The 21,408-nt window shown below is 34.5% G+C and overlaps 1 protein-coding gene across 1 annotated transcript in view; it reads left to right on the forward strand.

Moving 5' to 3' along the window:
• The window catches only part of MEOX2 (mesenchyme homeobox 2), a 60,265-nt gene that overhangs the window by 35,195 nt on the left and 3,662 nt on the right, over positions 1–21,408 (forward strand). Inside the window, exon 2 of the mRNA XM_083377210.1 lies at positions 6,570–6,742. Within this exon, the coding sequence (XP_083233336.1) occupies positions 6,570–6,742 (173 nt within the window). The remainder of the gene's footprint in view (positions 1–6,569; positions 6,743–21,408) is intronic.

Here is a 21,408-nt window from a genome sequence, read left to right on the forward strand (position 1 = left end):
CTTAGGAATAGCTTAGGCAGTTCCTAAAGGTATAATGATTAGATCAGTAGCATACAGTATATCACACAGATTGTGTTTTGTTTTTTAAGCTGATGAACTCCTGAAATTGTAAAATGACAATCTGTATTTCATGTCATCCTCTCAGCAGCAGCTGAAAGGATCACCAGCTGATAGGCCTAAAGTGAACAATTTTATATAAAAAGGGGTGTGTGTTTTTTGTCTAGCCACATTTTTTCAGCTGTTTTAGTACTAAATTTATAATTTTGGTAATAACGTTCAGGGCCATACTATTAACTGGTACAAAGGGAAACAACAGGTGCCTGCCCAAAGTATATCTAGAACTTAGAAGGGAGAACTAAGGGTAATAGAGAATAATATGCCCAAATCAAGAATTTAGTTTTTTCATTGTCAATGAAGAATGGAGAAGAACAATCCAGAATTTTTTGGTCTAAAAGGAAGATTTAGGGAAAGACCATAGTGTTCTGTTTAATATAGATATTAGGATTCTTATTTCTTTATCCCTTTTGGCATCTGTTCCATTGCAGTTTTTCAGTATGCCTGTTCTTACTGAGTTTCTGATTCAGCTGGCAGAAATCACAGAATTAATAGAATCATAGGACCTATGATGCCAATAAGATTGTAATGTCCCTGAATGGTTTCAAGTGGTCCCTGGCTAGGAAGGCTGCAACAGAAAATGCTGATACCATGCAATGTTAGGAAACATCCGGCAAGCATAAAGAACAATCAAGTTGGAGCTACTTGTAGAAAAGAACTTGGAGATATTGTGGCGGAAGGAATAGGTACTTGGTGCTTTAGGGTTTGCTCTTTTAAAAGATTGTTATGTTTTTAAGTTACTTAAGATGACTTAGATTTCTGGAATTCCAAGTCAAGCAACATTTAATAAATTTCATTTAATTAATATTCAAATGAAATTTGAATAAAAGCAATGTATTTGTGAAAATGCAAGTGTTAAAAGTTTTCTAATTCTGCTGCATAGGTCTTGTAATCAGGACTTTGGATTACTATGCACTTTGGCAATTTTATAATATATTTTGTTTATGTTTTATTCGCTTTTTTACTGACTTGAATGTTATAATATGTCAAATACATCATTTAGATATGTCAATATGTCATTTAATTAAATATTAAATATAGTGTAACTTTTTAATTCATTTTATATCTCAAATACTTCAGCAAGGTCAAAATATAATTCACCATATTCAATATATTAGAAAGGGCATTATAAACAACATTTTTAGCAAGGATTTCATAGTAATATTATAGAAGCTATACAAATCAACTAGAGATTTTCCACTTTAATTGTAAATCAGGTTTAAAGTTCTGGCAGATCACGTTTTGTCACTTTATTTTTCCAGTTTGTATGAGATTTGTATAATAGAAGAGCCCCCTCTAGAAATTGTTTAAGGTAAGCAAAAGTTATAGTTCAATACATCTGGAGTAAACTGGAATTAAAAAAAGTATCACATCATTGTACCAGTACTTTCTAACAACAAACTGTTTTACATTTACTTCTTTGATACAAATTATGAGGGAATAATATAAATTTCAGCATGAATTCATTCCTGTTGCAGGGTTATATGTGGATAGCATTAAAAATATATGTTTTTATTTGATCATTAGTAAATAATAATAATAATAATAATAATAATAATAATAATAATAATAATAATAATAATAATAATAATAATAATGTTGGAAGGGACCTTGGAGATCATCTACTCCAATCCCTATACCATTTCAGACAAATGGCTGTCCAGTCTCTTCTTAAAAACTTCCAGTGTTGGAGCATTCACCACTTCTGGAGGCAGGTTGTTCCACTGGTTAATTGTTCTAACTGTCAGGAAGTTTCTCCTTAGTTCTAGGTTGCTTTTCTCCTTGACTAGTTTCCATCCATTACTTCTTTTCCTGCTTTCAGGTGCTTTGGAGAATAGCTTGACTCCCTCTTCTTTGTGGCAGCCCCTTCTCTTCATTAAATTACACATAACCAATTCCAGCAACCGTTCCCTATATGTTTTAGCCTCCAGTCCCCTTTGTTGCTCTTCTCTGTACTCTTTCTAGAGTATCAACATCTTTTTTACATCGTGGTGTCTAAAACTGGATGCAGTATTCCAGGTGTGGCATTACCAAGGCATTGAAAAGTGATATTAATACTTCACATAATCTTGATTCTATCCCTCTGTTAATGCAGCCTAGCACTGTGTTGGTTTTTTTGGCAGCTGCAGCACACTGCTAGCTCTTATTGAAGTGATTGTCCACTAGGACTCCAAGATCCCTCTCACAGTAACTACTATTGAGCAAGGTACCACCAATACTATACGTGTGCACTTGGTTTTTCCTGCCTAAATGTAGAACCTTACTTTTTTCACCATTGAATTTCATTTTGTTGGATAGCGCGCAGTGTTCAAGTCTATCCAGATCCTCCTGTATCTTAAGCCTATCTTCTGGAATATTGGCTATTCCTGCCAGCTTGGTGTCGTCTGCAATTTTTTTTAATCCCATTTATATCCCGCCCTTCTACGAAGACTCAGGGCGGCTTACAATCTAAGAAGCACAAATCAATGTGCTTAGCAATAGCATTCATTCTATGTATATGCCTGCTTATTAGGGCTTTCGCCCCCCCAAGTAGCATTTTTACAAAGTCAGCTTATTGCCCCTAACAATATGGGTCCTCATTTGATGAGTTCCCCATTTATCCCTTCATCCAAATTGTTGATGAAGATGTTGAAGAGCACTGGGCCCAGAACAGAGACCTGGGGCACCCCACTACACACTTCCATCCATGTAGATGTGGTTCCATTGAGGACCACATGCTGAGTACTGCCTGTCAGCCAGCTATGAATCCATCTGGTGGTGATGCTGTCTAACACACATTTTTCTATCTTATCAAGTAGTAGGATGTGATCTTCTTTATCAAATGCCTTAATGAAGTCCAAGTAAATTATATCCACAACATTCTTCTGGTTCACTAATTAAATAGTAAACATTTTTGTATACTCTTTACCACTGTTCTTAATTATGATTAATTATGTATGAAAATATATTTTAATATATTTATAAAGATTTCAATTAATTACATAAAACAAATGACAGAAAAAACAATCAGGCAGAGATGAAAACAATAAGATGAATAGTCATGACATAAAGACTTTGCTAAGCCTTCAAGTCTATGTATATGATACACAATTAAATTGTAGTGTGCAGACTTTATTATATGCCAGTCTGCCAATGAAACAGTGCTACTTAGTAAAGGCAAAGAGATCTAATGATCTCTTATGTGTCTTCTTATGTGTTAGCTTTAAACTGGATCTTTCTGAATTGACATAATGTGACCTGTTCTGCATTCATACCTAATCGTTTAGTTTACAGTGCAAATAATCCATTTTTTTGCTATGACTCATTTTCTTCAACTGAGAAACACACCAATGGCTTATTATTAACTGAGGTTTAAAATGTGAAAAATTGCCTGCCACTGGTCTTTATGAATAAGTGTAAAAGTGTAAAACAAGTATAAAAATGTTTTACCAATTTTGGCAATTGGTTTGTCTGGCAAGCTATTGTAGGTATGAAGAAACAATCTATATCTGAAGCATCCATAATTAAGAAGGTTCAATATGGTGGACTCACCGGCAGACTCCCCTTTCTATTTGTGATGCTGTTGTATGCTCAAATGGTGGACTTTTGATTCATAGTTGTGCCTGTCATTTTGTCTTTTGCAGGTATGCCTGCCTCACATGTTGGTTATGTAATACAAGTATAGATAGGTCAGCTGATAAAGTTACTAGAGACTTAGTTACCTGAGACTTAGGCTAGTAAAAAAGACCATATTTTTGTGATACAAAATGTTTGTTTTGTATACAAGACAAAAGCTTAAGAAGTTCCATGAGTCCAGCATCCCAAAAGGGTTTCTCTGGAAAGCTCAGAAACAGATAATAATGGTATTAGCTCTGATTTCATTAGTTTTGTCTGATGACTAGGCATTCTAAATTAAAAAAGAAAAAAAACTATTTCCTTTAATTATATACAACCCTAATTTTATTAACCTTTTAAAACAAAATAATTATTCTGTGATTTATTTATGGCTCCCACTGAACACTGTTGATTTGTCGTTGATCTCATAAAGTTAGCATGTACATTTTCTCTTCTATTGAAATTATTTAGTTTTTCTTCCTTACTTTCTTTCATTCAACTCTTATTCAAAATCACTTAGAGTTGCTTTTCAGGATACGTTTCTTCCTTTCCCAGGCATCAAGATTTTTGACTTACAGTCTTATTTCATACATGAGAGTATTTCAGAGGCAAATACCCTTATCTAACTTGAATGGCAATGAATTATGTAATTTTGTATAGGTAAACATCATGCAATGCACACTTATAAACATTGGTAAGCATTTGCTAAACAGTAAATTGCAACATTTTTCTTATCTGCAATATATTCAAGTGCTTATTTGCATCCAAAACGCCTTTAAAATGTTAGCATATTTCTTTGAACTTGAGGTTTAGCTCACGCTGAAGAAATGCTGACTACTCATTTGTTACTGCAGTGCTTTGAATAGTCATATGAAAATTCATATAATCTCCTTCCTATTCCACTTGATCTCAGGTGACCTCCTAGTCTTTTGGAACTCTGTGCTATCAAATTGAAAGGCTATGGCAAGAACCTAGTAACATGGTACACATAGGGAATGGGATTATAGAAGATTCCTAATGGGCTTTATATAGGTATATATGTCATGGGTGTGAATTCAGATAACCAGTTTAAACTACGGTTACAGGTAAGTACACAGTTCTTTTTTAAATGTGTGCTTTTAAATAAATAAATGGACCTGTGGGTTTTCCATAAAATATTTTCTCAATGGCCACTACACTAGTACCAATAATGATTAGATTATCACAAAAATATCTTTTAAAACTATTATTTTTTTCACTGTTTCTCTAAAGAATGCTGTTTAACATGGATCCAAGTCTTTTACAGCTTAAAAGAAGTTGCAGTCAGTAAACATTTTGTGGCAGAACAAGATAATCTGCAGAATGCCGATGTTGTATCCTTCAGTGTCATAAAGATTCTGCTTATGAGACTATCTTTTTGGAAGCTGAAGCAGTTTCTATTTAAATCATCAGCCGAAGTGTGAATTTATCTGTGACATTTTTAAGATGGTTGATGAAGCCAAAAGTTGACCAGTGATTCTCTTGTGGAACACTAGCTAATTTTGGATTTACACCAGATAGCATAGCCAAGATTAGAAACAAATAGCTATAAAATTGGGGATAGGGAGGACAAAGAAATCTGATAACTGAATCATAGTTTGATTTAAAAGCATGTTGTATGGGATGACTTCCTATATTGATATAACTTCCATAAATTAACAATATGCTATAAAGACTAATCAGTATGTTCTTAACTTTTTCATAGAAGTGGTATTTATTAAGTAACCAAATGCAAAAAAATTCAAAGAACAGAAATAGGGATCAAATAATCAAAGGCACCCTTAAATTGATATGGAAAATGGATCTTATATAAGATACAATTTTACATAATTGATTCAGTATGAATATTTGTTTACAGTATAAGACTGTAATTACTATTGTACTATGAGATTAGAACATGCACAGCAAATTATTGTTGTTGTTGTTAGTTGCGAAGTCGTGTCCGACCCATCGTGACCCTATGGACAACGTTCCTCCAGGCTTTCCTGTCCTCAGCAAATTATTATAATAGGTAAAAAAAAATAACAAGTGCATTCCTGGGGACTGCATGAAAAAAAGAATAAAATGATACTTTAATTATTAAAAACATTTAAAAGGTTTTTTTCTTAAATGAACTTTCCATAAAAGTATTATAAAAATATGACTATATTGCCTTTTGAATGACATAAACAATTAGAATGAGAGGATGGCAGTTTGGTATAACTGTGAAAGTTCTTATTATTGCATAGAAAACATTTTGTACTGAACAAATGAGTTACATCTAGATTTAATTATGCTTAATAAGGGGACAGTGAAATCAATGAAGCATATTAATCTTACTGATTTTAATTCCAGTTCACCCTCTATTGCCCATGGTTATTGATGACCAGTATTTTTTTAAAAAAACCTGGGATTAATGGCATTATTCTGCCATTAAGATTAATAGCGCAATGTGGTCAAATGACCTTATAATTTACATATGAACTGCTGTTCTCCTTGCTTCTCTCTAGATTAATATTTTGATATGGAATTTATTGCAGATTATTTTCAATGTATTTATTTAAGCAACTCAGGGTAGCTCACATTTATAATCAAACAATAAATAAATAATACCAAAACAATGAAACAGTAACTAATATGACTTTTAGTGTTGATGTCAGTAATACAACACTGAGTTGGTCTTGAATGATAATCCAGTCAACTTTAATGACTTTAAATCAGAAACATGTTTATTACATATATTTTTATAATAAAATATTTACTACAATGTTTTAATCTATAACAATATTTTCATCTGTAATCATTCCTTTCAAATAAATTGTAGAATTGTCCTGACTCTGGACCTGATTTTGTCTTTATTTCAGATTCTCAAGAGGGAAATTATAAATCTGAGGTCAATAGCAAACCAAGAAAAGAAAGAACAGCTTTCACCAAAGAGCAAATCAGAGAGTTAGAAGCAGAGTTTGCCCATCATAACTACCTCACCAGGCTGCGGAGATATGAAATAGCTGTGAACCTGGATCTCACTGAAAGACAGGTATGGATATACAACAAGCTAATGGTGTTCCAAGTGGAGTTGTAAGTTACCTCATACTAGATCAAACCAAGTTACAAGTAAACATAAGAATATGCAGAATAAAATACAATTATAATGAAACATTTGTATAATGTGCACCCCTATTGGATAACAGTAATTATCTTTAAAAATATTTCCAAAATTAGCACACTATAACAGCATGGAGAATTAATTATCTTAGTCTTTCTCTCCTAGAGACACTGTCCATTTATTCACTCTGCCTGCTTTCTCTTAATGACAGCATGTTTCCTTTTATTTCATTTATCATATCTCTCTATTGTAATCCCCATTCAACCATACTCATACTTCATTTAATTCTGGCATTTAAAATAAATACGAAAAAAATTGATGTTGAAGTTGCTAATAAAAACTGAGCCTGATGCTTGCTAAGTATATAAACCTTTGTACATACCTGAAACTTACTTTCACATGCTGCAGGAATAAGGTCTGAGAAAGACATAGTCGGATGAAGGATGATGTTACTATTCTGTAGCTTTGTTTTAATTAATGGCTTATTGCTGTGTTGCTACTATAGTTTAAATACAGATATGTTATAAACAGAAATAGTATAAATAAACAGAAACAGAGTTAACCTCATACCAGGTATAAGTTATCTGATATTTTTCTTTTTTGTGCTCCTCTAAGCTATTCATTCTCTGTTAGGAATAAATTGTATATCAGTAAGAGAGAGTCCACTTTTCATGCAATAAGTCATTAATCAAAACAAAGCTACAGAACAGTAGCATAATTCTTCCTCTGACTAGGTCTGTCTTGGAAGTTTTTATGAGCATGTGAAAGTTTCAACAATCAGCTCCTGGAATCTGGGAAAGACCCACATATAAGATCCTACAGAGTTGATATTCCTCAATAGAGACAATACTGAAGTCAAAAGCCCAACGTTTGACTTCAAGTTTTGTTTCCAATAAATTAAAATTGCATTTAGGGTTTCTATGCTTAGGTGGGGTTCCTTGAATTAAGCTAGACCAGGGGTGTCAAACTCACAATATCACATGATGTCTCTCGACATATCACAACTTTTTTTCCATTGCTAGCAATGGGGTGGGCATAGTTTTGCCATGACACATCCGGCCTGTGGGCCAGCAGTTTGACACCCCTGAGCTAGACTCTTAGTGATTATGGATGTATTTATATCCCTTTCCTGATTACAATACTGAAGTGATTTTCCATTGCCTTCTGAAATCTTTATTTTTATATTCCATCCCACTCTAATCCATAGCCCCCACATTTTATAATTATAGCCTATTCAAGTACTAATCAAGTCAGAACTTACTTTGTTTCTTCAAAATTAGCCAAGATCAGCCACCTGCTGGTGGCTTATTCAAATCACAAATCAGCCATAAATTGGCTATGAAAGCATTGACCTGGGATTCATATTATCAAATATAAATCTACTATATAAATCTATCATTTCAGAGGATTTTGGAGGAATTCAAAAGATGATTTTAAAGGAAACCCATTTATTTATGTTAATGATAATGAAACAGAATCATATTAATCCCAAGGCATCTTAGAACAAAAAAAATATTTTTGCAGCATAAAGAACATATTTATTATTACATATAATTTAATTTATTACAGCCCATTACATGTGATAGTGAACAAATTGACTTTAATCCAAAATATTATATCAACAAAAGAACAATGATAGAAAGGAAGCTGAAAGATATAATTAATACAGATAGTCCTTGCTTAACAACCTTAATTGGGAATGGTATCTCCATTACTATAGAAATGTAGTTGGAACACCATGTGACTATAGTGATAGCAATTTTGGTAGTTATGGTCATTATGCCAGGATCTCACACTTCTGCCCCACTTACGCCTGCCTCTATTTTAATTCCCCTCACCTGCCTATCTCTCCCACCAAACCTATATCCTATTGGACATTCTGCATGCTGCTGACTTGACTGTCCTGCTGCTCTGCACTCTGCCCCCTCCCTGCTCTGCTCTCCACCCACTCTTATGAACTTTTTTGTCCCTGCTGTTTTCTGCCACCCTACTTTTGCCATTTGCTTCCTCTTTCTGCTGACAAGTCTTGATTGGCCTTTTGTGAGACAAGACCTTCCTGATGCCTCATTGCAAATCTCCTCAGGAAGACCTCAGGCTGTCAGCAGCTGCCTCATCAAGGGCAGGACAGGCTTGCCTCATCAGCCATGGGTGGAAGAAAATGGCAAAGGTCAGCTGGGGCTTTTAGAGATGGCAGGTATTGGAGTGGAGTGGCTGGGGTAACAATGTGTAGGGCAGTGAAAGGACTACAAATGGGAGGGAGATAGGTATGTGGAAGGAATTGAACTCTGAATCATTCATGTGGATGGGCTCCAAAGAACGTGAATTTGGTCACATGATTATACGGGTGCTGAAACAATCATAACCTCAAGGACAGGCTATAATTACCATGCGCTCAGTGCTTTGCCCTCAGGCTTTTAATAGAAAAGTTATGGAACACAAACACACACACAAACACACACACACACACACACACACACACACACAGAGGGAGAGGGAGAGCGGAAGAGAGAAGAAGTAGAAATGAAGCAACAAATAAAGAGGCAGTGAAATGATCGTATTGTCCCCAAAGCAATAATTCATTTTTTTGGGTGATTCAGCACTCTATAGAGAAATAACTGATTATGTTGCTGCTGCAGCACCATCAGCATAATTTGAGATATATCAAAACTGTAGGCGTTCTCCAGGAAGGGAGTGAGTGAGAAGGAAAGAAGTCTCCAAGCTAGTATTGTGCAGAGATATTTCTCCCTCTCCCTCCCTCCCTTCTCTCCCTCCCTCTCTCTCACTCACTCACTTTCTCTCTCTCTCTTTCTCATTTTGCTGAATAATTATATAATTATTCTGGAGGTGGTGGTGGAGGAATGTTTAAGATGTGAAGTACTTTTTTAATTTCTCAGAATTTTTTCTTTGATGTATACCTATAGAATTCTCAGATGGGAAAGTAAGGTGCAAAGTAGTTTTTTTTTAAAAATTCCATTTATATCCCGCCCTTCTCCGAAGACTCAGGGCGGCTTACAAACTTAGCAGTAGCCTTCATTCTATGTATATGCCTGCTTATTAGGGCTTTCACAACCCCCCCAAGCGGCATTATTACAAAGTCATCTTATTGCCCCCAACAATCTGGGTCCTCATTTTACCTACCTGGGAAGGATGGAAGGCTGAGTCAACCTTGAGCCTGGTGGGATGCGAACCTGCACTAATTGCAGGCAGCTGGTGTTACTTAAGGAGGCATCAGCCCATGGCTCCACCAAGGCTCCTTTGTCTTTTAGGGGAATGGAAACTATTGTGTCAAATTAGCTGCAATTATTGTTCAATCCGGGTAATCCTTGATTTATGACAATAATTGAATCCAAACTTTCTGTTGTTAAGCGACCCATTTAAATGAGTTTTGTCCCATTTTATGACCTTCCTTGCCACAGTTGTTAAGTGAATCGTTGCAGTTGATAAGTTAGTAACCCGGTTGTTGAGTGAATCTGGTTTCCTCATTGACTTTGCTTAGCAGAAGGTCACAAAAGGGGATCAAATGACCCTGGGACATTTGCCAAGCATGTGAATTTTTCTCATGTGACCGTGGGGATGCTGCAAAGGTCAAAACTCTGAAAAACCATCATAAGTGACATTTTTCAATACCATTGTAACTTTGAACGGTCACTAAATTGTTGTAAGTTGAGGACTACCTGTAGCAGAATTTGTAGAGTTTTGAATAATTTGCATTCAAATGTTACTAGATTCAGCTCCTGCCCTCTCTAAAGACAAAGCAAAAAGATTCCCATCTGTCTTTGTTCGGGCATCTTCCATATATATGCATAGTAATCATCGTCCAGAATTATCAGTTCTGTTGGTGCTACTCTAAAAATGTTGGGACTAAACATATGTAGAGTACAGAAGGACAGAGCTTGTGAAAAAGGAATTTCTGACATTTTTCTTTTTGTTAGACAATTTCTTTCAATTAAGTATGACAAATACGCAACAAAACTTTTGCTTTAATTTAAAAAGCTTCATGCTTAAGGCATGCTATGACTGCATTCATAGAATTATTTCTTTAAATGAGCATTAGATAATGCGAATAATGGGATAAAATTATATATACATTCCTGCTGACACTGATCTATCTTCAGGCATCTGTCTTGGAACCCATTTGACTTTGGTACAGGAAGCTGGTATACATTGCAAAAGAAAGCACTGATCTCCAATTGTCATTTTGTCAGGGTTCATTATTATCTATTTTTTTCCCAGATCAGAAATGCAAATAATGTAAATAAGCAACTGGCATTCAAAACTATGGGGGAAAAAAGGCCAGGATATCATGTCACAGAGGGAACCATGGAAAGAGAAGATGCTGGATTTGAATCCACATATGAGATACTCAGAATCAGCCTAAATGGCTAATTACTATTTGTAATAATTACCATTCTTGAATTACAATAAAAATTGAATCCTAGCCATTTAGACTCTCTGGCATGTTGTACTAGCCTTGGGGGAGTCTGACATAGCCATAATTGTTCTTAGAAAAATAAAATAAAGCAAAACAAACTGATGCCTGTAGCCCAAAGTATCCTTTGGAAATATGCCAGCCACCTACAAAAAGTTTTTTTTAAAAAAAGTTAAGATGAGATGGTGGCCAATTCCCTAAAGGGATAAAGTAAGGAATAACATCTTCAACTTAGCTTCTGATAAATGGGAGTTTAGAGAATTGCAAATTGCAAATGGGCCATCCAATTTTTAACCATGCCTATGAAATGCCTTCTTATGTCAACCAGTAGAAATATGTTGATTGTTCTGGTTGTAGAGAAGAGTTGGATCTCAGTGAGACTTTCTGTTTCTTAGACTTCTTTTGAAACATTTTCAAGTAAATGAGATCCATTAATAACCTTTTCATGATGTTTATAATAGACTGCATAGAAGCAAAGCATAATCTAATATCTGGGCATGGTAAATCACAAAATAATTTTAAAAGTGATTATAATAAAAGGACTCATGGTTCTTTCCAAATTTCAAAAGCCTGTAGTCCATGCTGCAGTAGTCCAATTACAACTGCAATTGAGCCCAAAATTTCTGTTGCTAAGTAAGATAGTTGTTAATTTATTTATTTATTATTTATTAGTTGAATTTATATACCGCCCTATTCCCGAAGGACTCAGGGCGGTTCACAGGGCAAGTTAAAAACAATACAAAAGAGAGAATAAAATAAAATAAAATTAATACAGCCCACAATTAAGATAACATTAAAAATTTAAATTTAAAATTAATTATTTAATTTAATTTAATTTAATTTAATTTAATTTAATTTAATTTAATTTAATTATTTAATTAATATAACTTAAAATCCCTCAGTCCAGGCCAGACAATTCAAACAACCAAGTTTTTAAATCTCAGCGAAACGAGCGAAGGTCGGGGGCAGTCCAAAGCTCCATCGGCAGTTCGTTCCAAAGGGCGGGCACACTCACAGAGAACACCCTCCCCCTGGGAATCACAGTTCTTTACAGCCCCCTCTAAGTGGTTTATAGAGTCAGCCTACTGCCCCCAACAATCTGGGTCCTCATTTTACCAACCTCGGAAGGATGGAAGGCTGAGTCAACCATGAGCCGGTGAGAACTGAATTGCCAAACTGCTGGCAACCGGCAGTCAGCAGAAGCAGCCTGCAGTAGTGCATTCTAACTACTGAGCCACCACAGCTCATGTTAGAAGTTTTATATTTCTTTCTATTAAGTTCACCTTCCAGAGTTAAATGCTTAAGATAAGCAGCTATAATATAATAGTATAATTCAATTCCATTTCAGTGGGTATTTGTCTTTAATGACTGGTTTTCAAATTCAAATTATTTATTATAGATCAATGATCCCAACTATATCATACTCACTACATAAAACTTACTACATAAAACAAAATAGAATATGCAAAATAAAATAAGGCATATATGATAAGAAAATATACAATCATGATTTTTATATTTATAATCATAAATATTTTATCATTTTATATGATCACATATATTAGACATATGCAATGATATAAACTGTTTTGTTTAAAATATTTAAACAACAAAACTAATTAAAAAGATGCATAGGAATTATTGCTTTGGACATTTATATTCTATTTAATATAAATATTAAAAACATATGACCTAATTTGTTGAATAATAATTGTAGCACCTCAAACTGACAATAGTCTATTTTTTCATTAGGTTTTAACTAGGAACACCATATCTTTCTCTCTTTTTTTAAAATTGCTGGAGATTTTATTCCCAGAAATTTTGTTTTGCATTTATTTAACTCAGAATATTCTGATTTTTTAAAAAGATAATGACATTAATCCATGTATTGATTTTCCCTAAATAATTATTCATTATCTGACAAAAAACTCAGCTTGAAGTTTGAGCTACTTCCTGCTGGGCATAATCTCCCGTATTCTTTTTTTTTCCAGTTTTAGTTAGGCTGAAGCTGGAATCAGGTTATAAATCTTCAGAAATTAATAATGTAATAAACAACAATAGTGTCTCCTCTTCCCAAACTGATAAATTTAGAAGTGTATAGATTTTACGATACTTTCCTTTCAAAATACTGGATACTTCACTAACTTCTTCTGTATAGGATGTTTTTATAAAATATTGCTAGGTGGATTCAGAATCAAGTTAAAGAAGAAAATCATGAAAATTGTAAATTATAGGTTTTTTATGTTTTATTTGTGAAATCTGAAGAACATAGTAGTTCTTCAGACATAACCCTTTACACATTCCAGATGGATTGTATATCCATGACATTAAAAATATACTCAAATAAAGAACTGTTGAAAATTAATTTCAAACTGATTTCACTCTTACTCTAGAACAAAATACGACTAACAAATATATTTTCATAGGATTATGGTATCAGGTTTGATTCTTTGTCAGATTCACAAGCTATTTGTATAAATATAATTGCATTTAGAATGACGTACGGTATTAAAGTGCTTTATTCAAAGTAGATTCCTGCCATTATGGAGGCTAAAACATATAAGGAACGGTTGCTGGAATTGGGTATGTGTAGTTTAACGAAGAGAAAGGTGAGGGGTGACATGATAGCAGTATTCCAGTATCTCAGGGGCTGCCACAAAGAAGAGGGAGTCAAGCTATTCTCCAAAGCACCTGAAAGCAGGACAAGAAACAACAGATTGAAACTAGTCAAGGAGAGAAGCAACCTAGAACTAAGGAGAAACTTCCTGACAGTTAGAACAATTAACCAGTGGAACAATCTGCCTCCAGAAGTGATGAATGCTCCAACACTGGAAGTTTTTAAGAGGAGACTGGACAGCCATTTGCCTGAAATGGTATAGGGTTTCCTGCCTGAGCAGGGGGTTGGACTAAATGACCTCCAAGGTCCCTTCCAACTTATTATTATTATTATTATTATTATTATTATTATTATTATTATTATAATTTACAAACATATAAATTTATTTACAATTCTAAATTACATTGGCAGAATCCAAATCAATGTTAAATAAAAAGTCAATGCTGTTCTGTGAAAAACTACAGTTCTTGTTTTAAAATTAAAACATCATTCCAGAGGGACTATTGTCTGGAAATGTTGCAAACAGATTACAAATACAAACTAATATTTATAGTCATTGTAGCAAAAGAGCATCTAGAACACAATGGATTTTAATTCTTCCTTCCACTTGTTGCACATAATCAAATTGGGTCTGGAAAATTAGGAAATCTTTTGGACTAGATTTGGACACATAGAATAGATAAAAAGTTGGCTACAACTTAAAATATTTTCCATATTGCAACTACAAATGCAAATGCACAGCTACATAACAGTTTGAGGCATAAAGCTTTGAAAAATCCATAGTTGGGTCATTACTGCCAATAAAAATGACAGAGAATGTGGGTAAACATTCAGTTTTTCCAGAACTTTTCATCAGGTGCACAATAAGCTTAAGATGAAATCCCAAAACCTAAACCATGTGTTCTGTATTTCAGAGTTAATTTTAAGATGGAATATTTAGGGAAACACGTTTGTTAATGGAAAAAGTGTAACTTAAACATTCATGAGGATAATTTAACATAATTTTTAATTATGCTTTAAAATCTAACTGATTTTAGAAAAACAAGTTTCTAAAAATGTATTTAAATAATATATAATCTAACAAAACTTTATTTAATGTGGTGGTCAGAATTTTTATGTTGATATACTTTTTATATTGTCCTCAACTACAAGATTTGTGTTTTAGTTCCACTAAAATATAGGTAGTCCTTGACTTACAACAGTTTGTTTGGAAAAAATATTGGCATTGAAACAAGTGACTCATGGCCATTTTTCACTTACAACTATTAAGACATCCCCTTGGTCACATGATCAAAATTCAGACACTCGGCAACTGACTCAGATTTATGATAACCTCAGTGTTCTTGGATCATGTGATCATCCTTTGTCCCTTATGACAAGCCAAGTCAATGATGAAGTCAGATTCACTTAACAACCATTTTACTAACTTAACAACTGCAGTGATTCACTTCACAGCCGTGGCAAGAAAGGTTGTAAAATGGGGCACAACACTTAACTCACCAGCAGAAATTATGGGCTCAATTTTGGTTGTAAGTCGATGACTATCTGAATATGGAATATACTGTAATTGACATTGATTTGTGCAGTATAAGGTTTGACTAATTAAACAGATCAAAATATTTCAAAAGCAAAACAACCTTAGTCATTTATTTTTCTAAAAATAAAGAAAAAGAATGCATTTCTTCCTTACTCTGATAATTCTTGTTTATAGAGATCCAGATTTTCAAGGAAGCTATTTAATAATTTCAAGTATACAAGATTTACAGGAATTTAAGAGAATTCATTCTCAGAATTCATATATCCTTCCTATTTCTGAAATGTTACAGGATAATATATCCATTCCGTTATTGACTCATCATGAAATCCAGTGGAAGTTCAGATTTCATCTCTCTAAATTTGATCTCTGGAGGAAATAGTATATGAAACATCCAGGATGTTATATTTAGTACAAGTGATAAATGGAGTTCAGACCTATTTATTTCCAAAGAGATTTATATAATTTGTTCTCTAATAAGTAAGATGTAAGAATTTGGCAGTCTAACTAAGCAACATCTACCTGGAAGTAGATCCTACTGACATGATAAAACTTAGTAGGTTTAAATAATTATATGCAGTATTGCAGACTTACAAAATATTTGAAAGCCTGTATTTTAAATGACTAGCTCAAGCCACTCGTTATAAATTCAGTTTAAAACCAATAATTAACATGAGACAGCCAATCTGATATAGAGGTTACAGCACCAGACTAGAAACTGAGAGACCATGAGCTTTAATCCCATCATAAGGTCCTAAGTCAGTTGGGCCAGTCACTTTCTTTCTCTCTCAGGCTGAGAAAGCAGAAAACAGCAAACCACTTCCAAAAGCTTACCAAGAAGACTTGCAGTCATGGAATATTTTAAACCAGACATGTCAAATTCGCGGCGTCATGTGACATCACATAACGTATCGGGACAGTTTACCCTTGCCGGCAATGGGGTGGGCGTGGCTTCCACGTGACCTGTCTGGCTCGCAGGCCGGAAATTTGATACCCCTGTTTTAAGTGGTTAAGCTGAACTATATCAATTTTACAGAGGTCTAGATGCTTTATGATGTCAACATAATTTAAAAATAATTGTTAGAAGTTTTAAGAGATAATCTACAGAAAGATAGCAATAACAGAGCAGAATGGGTTGAAACCTATGAAAATATTTCTGCTAAGTGAATGCAGATAGCCTCCTAGTTGGCTTAAATATCAGTTTATGTTTCTGTGTTTTGGTTGAGTTCTAAATGGAGAAGATTGAGAAAAAATAATGATTTTTATTATTGTAAAAAGACCATTATTTTATCTCATTATTGCTTGCCAGCTGGAGTTAGCACATATTACAAAATGTAAAACACAATAATTCACTGTTTAATTTATTCTGTGCTGTTCTATCTGATAGCTTAATTTTTAAAAAAAATTAAATTATTAAAACACATTTTAAAAATACATAACATAATAGCATTTTAAAAGACCTGGTTGAATGATAAGGCTGAATTCATTTTCTATCAAATAAGAAGAGATAAATAAAATGTTTGAGGATGTTCTTCCATAGTGTGGGAATTATCTTCAACATGTTGAATGAATTGACTTCTGAAAGTATTGCCATCTTTAAGAGAATTCTGCAGTTCTTAATAACTTGATATTACTTAATTTGATTTGATAAATGTGGATTTTGCAATTACCAGTTTGGTATAGTAGTTAAGACATCAGACTAGAAACCAGGAAACTGTGCAATCTAGTCATGTCTTAGATACAAACACAGCTAGGGCAAGTCATTTTTCCTTAGACCTAAGAAGGAGGCAATGGCAGACCACTTTCAATATCTTCCAAGAAAATTACAAGGAGTAATCCAAGCAGTCACTAGGAATCAACACCGACCTGAAAGTACATATACAAAATTGTTCTAATAATTAAGACTATACTGGAAGTGGCTTTTCAGCTTTTTATTAGAAGGCAGAAAGGCTTTACTGATCTGTGTGAAAGAAGTATTCATTTCTAATTCCCTTTATCATGGGTTTATTATTATGATTTAAATTTATTATGGCTGCCCATAAGGCCCCCATTAAGCCAGATGTGGCAGCGCAGTCTAAAAATAACTACCATTAAAACATAACAAGGGCTTTATAGGATACAACCTCCAGGCCTGGAAACAGAGTCAAAAGGAAGACCCTAAAGATCTTCCAAAACCCTAGGATGTCATAGGTATCTCTGGGATGAGGATATTCCATAAGGCAGGGTCTGCTGCAGAGAAAGTATGTTTCCTTGGTCCAATAGGATGACTAGTTTCTGAGAAGACCTCAGGTGAACCTCAGAAGTGATTGGAAATAGGCAGTCTGTCAGATAATGTTCCTATGCCATGGTCCAGTTTTCAGACTGATTTTTATACCATTTCTGTCCCTGACCCAGTTCTTACAAGGCTTTAAAGTCTTTTTCAACATGGATACTTGAGATCTTGAAGTTCAACCCTGCAATCTTAGGCTTGCAAAGCTTATGTTCAGTCACTGAGCTATGGTCTTCTTCTCTCCCTTTGGCTTAGTGTATACTTCATAGTAGAGCAGAATTTATTAAACCAGGTTGCTGAGTAAGTCAATGGCTCAATACCTATATGATGATCAGTCACAAATAAATCATACTCTGCTTTTGCAGCTTGTGTGAATCTAACCTCTGTGTCAGCCTTGAAATCTAATGCGTAGGTTGGCCAATTCAGTCCCTAAATTAGAGCACTTACCCTTAAATTTCTTTCATTAAATGGAAAGTACTAAGACTCATGCCAAGAGAATAATAAATTAATTGACTTTATTCACAACCTGGTCTAATGAAAGTAAAAGTGAATAAAAGGAGTTAGGGAGAAAGGGATTGTCTTGTTTTACACAGACTATTTGTTGATTTTGCCAAAAGACATCTAAATTTAGAGACAGCTCAGATGGTTTAACTTATGCATTCTTCCAGGCATTGCTTGTATGTGCTAGCCAACCTAGCTTCCCTTAGATTGACTTAGACTCCCATAGGCTTACTCACTTCCTTAGACTAACCAATACTTGCCAATTTACACCTCTTTTTACATATGACCTTTGCAGTTTAGCCTATTATATTTCAAGCAATTTTATCTGTTTTTCCATTCTCTTTGCAATTCTTCTGCAAAAAGACAATGACTTAGATATATATTCTTACAAGCAGAAAGAAAACTAAAGTCTGATTAGAACTGACCAGCCCAATTTTTCTTCCTCTAGAGAACATTGCCATAAAGGACTATTATTAAAAACTTGGCCAGACCTGTTCTCCCACTTCCATTTCCTTGGGTCCTCAGAAGGTCCTTGCCTTGATCCTTTTTACGTATATGTTTTATTAGAGTGAATTCAGTTAAAATATCTTTATCTACCTGTGTTTGCCCAACACTACAAACCAGCTTGGACACACAGAACACCCCATAGTACAATTAAAAACCCAGAGTCACTCCTAGACAAGATAGGTGGCATATAAATCTAATGTTAATAAATAAATAAACAAACATTAATAGCATTTGCTATTTTATATGCATGATTATATTTGACATTAGTTTCCTCATGTTCACATTCTACTTCAGGCTCTTTTTTCCCCTCTATCTGAATTTCTCAGATATACAGAATGTTATTTTTCCTTTCACATTAATCCATATTTCCTTAAAACAAACCAGTTGCAAAACTGAACACATCTGTTCTTTCATCTGTCTTAGTAATAGGCTATGATCATCTACTTCTGAACATAAATAAGGTTAAAGTTTACCAACTGATTAATCTGAGAGCTACAGTATTTAGTTTAAACAGACATCTCCTTTTTTATTCTTTTTAGTTCGCTGTGCAAAATACAAGTTGACCTTATATTCCCTTGTGATACAATTCAAAATTTACAAGGATGTGTCTTAGATTTCCTTCAGTCAAGTTTCATAAAATTTTAAGGTCTCCAGTTTTGGGGGGGGGGAGTTGGTTACATTTTGACATAATGGAAGATTGCTGTTTTTGTATTGTTAGTCTTTGTTTCCATTAGAGGTAATTCTTGACATACAACCATAATGGGGACTAGAATTTCCATTGCTAAGCAAATGTTGCTAAGTGAGTCACACATAATTTTACAAGCATTTTGCCATGGTTGTTAAATGAATCATTGCAGTTAAGTAAATCATGTGGTCCCTCTTCCCCCCCTCCCCATTGGAAGCTGGCTAAGAAGGTCATAAATGGTAATCACATGACCTCAGCAGGCTGCAACCATTGTAAACACATGCCAGGTGCCAGGTGTTGAATTTTGTCCATATGACTGTGGCAATGTTGTAATGTTCATAAGTGCAAGTCATATCACTTTTTCCAAAGCCATCGTAACTTTGAATAATTGCTAAATGAATGGTTCTTAGTTGAGGACTACATGTGGTGAATAAGGGTATAAGATTTTAATATATCATAGTGATAGAATAGTTAAATTTTTTATCTTGATTTGTTCATTTCTCTTGAGCTAAACATGATTTTTTTGCTACATTGTATACTTTATAGGTAGGGACGTGGTGGCTCAGTTGGGTTAGGACGCTGAGCTTGTCGATCAGAAGGTCGGCAGTTTGGCGGGTCGAATCCCGAGTGCCGCGTAACAGAGTGAGCACCTCTTACCCGTCCCAGCTTCTGCCAACCTAGCAGTTCTAAAGCACGTAAAAATGCAAGTAGAAAAATAGGGACCACTACAGTGGGAAGGTAACAGCGTTCTGTGCGCCTTTGGCATCTAGTCATGCCGGCTACATGACCACGGAGATGTCCTTGGACAAGCGCTGGCTCTTTGGCTTTGAAACGGAGATGAGCACCGGCCCCTAGAGTTGGAAACGACTAGCATGCATGTGCGGGGGAACCTTTACCTTTATACTTTATAGACTGAGAAGTTTGAATAAAATACATATGAAGTCATTTTGGACAAAAATGTATGCCCCAGCAGCCATTAATTTCATATATATATATATATATATATATATATATATATATATATATATATATATATATATATATATATATATATATATATGGATCCTTGGTTTTTCGGGCTTTTCCCCGCGTAGAACTAAAGGTGTAGGCGCAACGTTTCGACGAAATCCCATCCATCATCATCAGGCTAGTGGTTTCTGCTTCCTTCTTCTGGGAGAAGTATACATACTTCTCCCAGAAGAAGGAAGCAGAAACCACTAGCCTGATGATGATGGATGGGATTTCATCGAAACGTTGCGCCTACACCTTTAGTTCTACGCGGGGAAAAACCCGAAAAACCAAGGATCCACATACAGGCACCCGCGAAAACCTCAGAAAACAAATATATATATATATATATATATATATATATATATATATATATATACATATACATACATACACACACATACATACACATACATACATACATACATACATACATACATATATATAAAACATCACTCCAAAAGAATGGAACATACAAAACAGTAAATAAATATCCACCTTTTACATCTTATCAATTTAGCTGACATTCCAATTGAAGTCCTTCCTTTGCCCAATAAAGATTTGCTTGTGAAAGATTTGGACAGGTAGTTGTCAACTAACAACCAACTAGTGACTTTGAAGATATAGTGGTGCTGAAAAAATGACTTTAACTGGTCCTCACACTTAAGATTGTCATGATCACATGATTAAAATCCACGCGGTTGGCAACCACTGTGTTTTTATTAAGGCTGCAACTTCTTGGGATAATTTACTGTTACCAACAAGAAAAGTCAATGAGGGAGGCCATATTGGCTTTGTAATTGTATAATTCACTTAATGACCATGGTGATTTGCTTAATGACCCCAGCAAAAAAGTTGTAAAATTGAAGCCATATCACTTAACTGCCTCACATAGCAATGGAAGTTCCAGTCCCAATTATGGTTGTAAGTATATATGTATGTATACATGATGCAATCTATGAGCATGTCTGTCAGCTGCCACACTTCAAAAATGGACAGATGAGGAAACTGAAACAATTGAATTAGTAACTTATTGTTTATTAGCAA

This window comes from Vipera ursinii (assembly GCF_947247035.1).
Source record: "Vipera ursinii genome assembly, chromosome: Z".
NCBI classification, from domain to species: domain Eukaryota; kingdom Metazoa; phylum Chordata; class Lepidosauria; order Squamata; family Viperidae; genus Vipera; species Vipera ursinii.